This window comes from Caloenas nicobarica, chromosome 4 (assembly GCF_036013445.1).
Source record: "Caloenas nicobarica isolate bCalNic1 chromosome 4, bCalNic1.hap1, whole genome shotgun sequence".
NCBI lineage: Eukaryota > Metazoa > Chordata > Aves > Columbiformes > Columbidae > Caloenas > Caloenas nicobarica.
The window spans coordinates 77,640,531-77,644,743 of NC_088248.1; the positions used below are offsets into that span (position 1 = coordinate 77,640,531).

At 61.6% G+C, this 4,213-nt stretch overlaps 1 protein-coding gene across 1 annotated transcript; it reads right to left on the reverse strand.

The window, feature by feature from the left end:
• Nucleotides 1-368: 368 nt before the first annotated feature.
• LOC135988732 (T-cell leukemia homeobox protein 3-like) lies at nucleotides 369-2,803 on the reverse strand. The gene is made up of 3 exons (XM_065634898.1): nucleotides 2,599-2,803; nucleotides 1,107-1,291; nucleotides 369-596 (listed from the first exon to the last, which is right to left on the reverse strand). The coding sequence occupies exons 1-3, from the start codon at nucleotides 2,801-2,803 to the stop codon at nucleotides 369-371; spliced, it is 618 nt and encodes a 205-aa protein (XP_065490970.1).
• Between the last annotated feature and the right edge of the window lie 1,410 nt (nucleotides 2,804-4,213).

Sequence of the window (4,213 nt, forward strand, 5' to 3'; positions counted from 1 at the left end):
GAAGGTCCCTTCCCACTCAAACTATTCTATTCTGTGAAGGTCCTGAGCTATTTTAGAGCACGAGGAGGCATCTGAGCACGCAGCACCTTTGGGACCAGCCTGGCTATGGGGCTGATTGTGGGTCCAAGTGTCCCTCAGACCTCTAGGACTTGCTCCCATGAACAACCCCCCACCAAACACTTGCTGCCAATGCAGGCACGTGGTGGTGGTGTTGCTCCTCCTCCTGCAAAGATGAGCCCAAGACTTGCATAAATAATTTATTTTTGCACTGCAAAAATAATCGGTGCCCCGTTTATGTTAGATTACGCTCATTGCCAGCTATGAGACGTTCATGGAATACACACGGAAAAGCAGCCCGAGGGGACGATTCAGCAGCTTTTTGTCACAGTCTGCGTGGGTGCTGGCCCCGAGGAGGCCGTGTCCTCCTGGCTGTCCTCCAGCTCCACCGCGAAGTCCTCGTCCTCCTTGCCGTGGTGGCTCTGCGAGTCGGGGCTCCCCTGCGGGGTGGTCAAACGCATTTTGGCCAGTTGGGCTTGTTGCTGTTGCAGGCTTTGTTTCCTCCACTTGATCCTCCGGTTTTGGAACCAGACTTTCACCTTAGGAAGAGGTAAAGCGTGGCTTTCAAACCTGGTTTTCTCCATGGACCTCATGGTCTGCTGAACTCGGTCAATGCCCAGACACTACCCAAACCTTTAGGTGCCCACAGCCTCAGATGTCCTCTAGCTGGCCAGGACAGAGGTCCCCGCCACACTTTGTCCCCACTAAGATGGAAAACTGTCCCCTGCAACCCAGGAGCGGAGCCTGCCTTAGTGAGCTGGGACCTGCCTGTGGTGGAGAAGGTCCACCTTAATAAGAAGGTCCAGCCTTAAGCTGGACACAAGTTCAACCCCTCCGTGTGGCCTTGGGACAGCCACTTTGTGACTCAGTTTCCCCATCTGTGTGGTCCTCCACTCCTTTGACGTAAATTATCTGCAATTCCTACCCCACAGGGCTCCTGCCTCAGGCTGAGGGACATTGTCCAGGTCCCAACCATTGGCACCCAGGTTTGGGACCCTCCTCGGACCTGCTGGTGGGGGCAGGTAGAGATGGAACGTGGTGGGGCTCACCTGCTCTTCGGTGAGGTGTAGGGAGGAGGCGAGCAGGCACCGCTCCGTGCCCACCATGTACTGCTGCCGCGCAAACTCCTTCTCCAGCCGGGCCAGCTGGTCGCTGGTGAAGATGGTCCGGACTCGCTTGGCTTTGCTGGGCTTGGCTTTGACGGCGGGGAAGCAACACTTGGAGATCAGGAAGCCTGGAGGTGAGAGAGAGAGCGGGGGGAGCAGGGTGGAGAGGTCCCCTTTAGAGTGAGGTCCCCCCTTGGAAGGTCCTTTTTTGGAGGGGGAAAAAGGATCTTCCCATTTGGAGGTGTCTCCTTTGGAGACGGTCTTCCATATAGGGAGGATCTCCTTGGAGAGGTGAACACAGGTCCCTCTTGGAGACAATCCCTTTGGAGTGGGGTCTCCACAAAGAGGTATAAGGAGCTCCCCAATTTGGAGATGTCCCCCTGAGAGAAGCCAGAGGGGCAGAAGAGGGTCCTCGCTGGAGAGATCCTCTTGGGAGGAGGAAACAGAGGATGTCTCTCATTTGGAGACATCCAAATGGGAAGGTGGACAGAAGTCCCCATCCTGGAAGAAGTCCCCATGCAAGGGAGGTCCCTGCTTTGGAGAAGTGGCCAATGGCCTCCCCTTGGAGAGACGGAAGGACATCCCCATTCGGAGATGTTCCCATGGGAACAGTGCATTCAGGTCCCCGTTTGGAGACATCCCCATGTGAGACGTAGACAGGCCCCCACCTAGAACATGTCCCATTGAGTGAGGTCCACCATTTTTGGAGAAGTGGCCAAAGGTCCCCCCTTGGGGAACAGGCAGGAGGTCCCCATTTGGAGATGTCCCCATGGGAGAGGTGGATTTGGGTTCCCCTGGGTAAGATCCTCATTGGAGGGGTCCCTGTTTGGACATGTCCCCATGGGAGAGGTGGATGTGGGTCCCATTGGAAGGGGTCTCCTTGAGAGGAGTCCCCATTTGGGGGTGTCCCCATGGGAGAGGTGACCAAAGGTCCCTCATTGGGAAACAGGCAGGAGGTCCCCATTTGGAGATGTTCCCATGGGAGAGGTGGACTTGGGTCCCCCGGATAAGATCCTCATTGGAGGGGTCCCTGTTTGGACATGTCCCCATAGGAGAGGTGGCCAAGAGTGTCCCCCTTGGGGAGTGGGCAGGAGGTCCCCATTTGGGGTGTCTCCACTGGAGAGGTGGATGTGGGTCCCCAAGGACAAGCTGCCCTTAGGAGGGGTCCCCGTTTGGAGCTGTCCCCATGGGAGAGGTGGCTGTGGGTCCCCTGGATGAGATCCCCTTTGGAAGGGTCCCTGTTTAGAGATGTCCCCACGGGAGAGGTGGCCAAAAGTCCCGGTGTGGGGACCTGGCAGGGGGTCCCCATTTGGAGATGTCCCTACAGGAAAGGCAGCTGTGGGTCCCCTGGCAGAGATCCCCTTCGGAGGGCTCCCCATTTGGGGGTGTCCCCACGGGAAAGCCGGAGGGAGGGGTGTCCGGGGGTCGGCGGTACCTGTAGCCCCGAGCCGGGCGGCCCATGCGGGGAGCGCCCCGCAGCAGGCGCTGCAGAGCGGCCGGGGCGCGGCGGGCGGCGGGAAGCGGGCGGCGGCGGGGCCGGGAAGCGGCCGGGGGTCCCGGGGGTCCGGGGAGGCGCTTCCCAGCAGCGCCGCGATGGTGAAAGCCTGGCCGGGCCGGGCGGGGGGCGGCGGGGCCGGCATGGCGGGCTGTGCTCGGGGCCGGCCCGCCCGCCTTTATACGGAGCCGGCCCCCCCCGGGGCGCTCGGGCCGCCCCGGGGAGCGCGGGGGGCGGAGGAGACGGGGCGGGCCGGGGCGGGCGGGGAGCGGTGGCACCGGGATGGGCTCTGCCCGGGGGGCGGGTGTGCGTGTACGCCCGGGGTCCCTCTGCCCTGCATGGGGATGTCCCCGCCGCGTCCTAGTGCCCTCGATTGGGGGGTCCCCCCCATGTCCCACTGCCCTCGATCGGGATGTCACCCCCAGGTCTCGCTGCCCTCAATGGGGATGTCCTATTGCCCTCGATCAGGGCGTCCCCTCCATGTCTCACTGCCCTCGAATGAAGTGTCCCTCCGTGTCCCCCTGCCCTCGATGGGGATGTCACACCCATGTCCCACTGCCCTCGACCAGTGTGTCCTCCACCATGTCCTCCTGCCCTTGAATGAGGTGTCCCCCCCAGGGTCCCCCTGCCCTCAGTGGGACTGTCCCCTCCATGTCCCACTGCCCTCGATGGGGATTTCCCTCCTATGTCCCACTGCCCTTGACTGGGGTGTCCCCCCATGTCCCCCTGCCCTCAAATGAGATGTCTGCCCATGTCCCACTGCCTTTGACTAAGGTGTCCCCCCATGTCCCTCTGCCCTTGACCAGCATGTCCCCACTGTGTCCCACTGCCCTCCACTGGGGTGTCTCCCCATGTGCCCCTGCCCTCGATGGGGATGTCACCCCCATGTCTCACTGCCCTCAATGGGGATGTCCTATTGCCCTCGATCAGGGTGTCCCTCCCCCTGCCCCCCTACCCTTGAAATAAGTGTCCCCACATGTCCCCTGCCCTTGACTAAGGTGTCCCCCCATGTCCTTCTGTCCTCAATGGGAATGTCACACCCATGTCCCACTGCCCTCAACCAGCGTGTCCCCCCCAATGTCCTCCTGCCCTTGAATGCAGTGTCGCCCCGCCATGTCCCTCTGCCCTCCATGGGGATGTCCCCCCGCGTCCCACTGCCCTTGAATGAGGTGTCCCCCCATGTCACCCTGCCCTCAGCCAACGTGTCCCCCCTGTATCCCTCTGCCCTTTAATGAGGTGTGTCCCCTGTGTCTCTTTGCCCTCAACTGGGTTGTCCCCCCCATATCCCACTGCCATCCGATGGGGATGTGACCCCCATGTTCCCCAGCCCTCGACGGAGGTGTCACCCCCATGTCCCCCTGCCCTCAATGGAAGTGACCCCCATTTTCCACTGCCCTGTATCGGGGTATCCCCCCATGTCCCACTGCCCTCAGCTGGGGTGTCCCCCCGTCCTTCCCCCTGCCATTGAAGTAGAGACCCCCATGTCCCCCCGACCCGGGGCGGATTTGCCTCTGAAATACCTCGGCAGGAGGATCCCGGCACCCAGGTGACACCA

What these genes read in the sequence shown, in the direction of transcription:
- LOC135988732 (XM_065634898.1), bottom strand. Translation starts at nt 2,803, where the DNA reads ATGCCGGCCCCGCCGCCCCCCGCCCGGCCCGGCCAGGCTTTCACCATC. An exon ending in CGCCCGGCTCGGGGCTACAG is followed by an intron (nt 1,292 to 2,598) that starts GTACCGCCGACC and finishes TCTCACCTCCAG; the next exon opens with GCTTCCTGATCTCCAAGTGT. An exon ending in TACACCTCACCGAAGAGCAG is followed by an intron (nt 597 to 1,106) that starts GTGAGCCCCACC and finishes CCTCTTCCTAAG; the next exon opens with GTGAAAGTCTGGTTCCAAAA.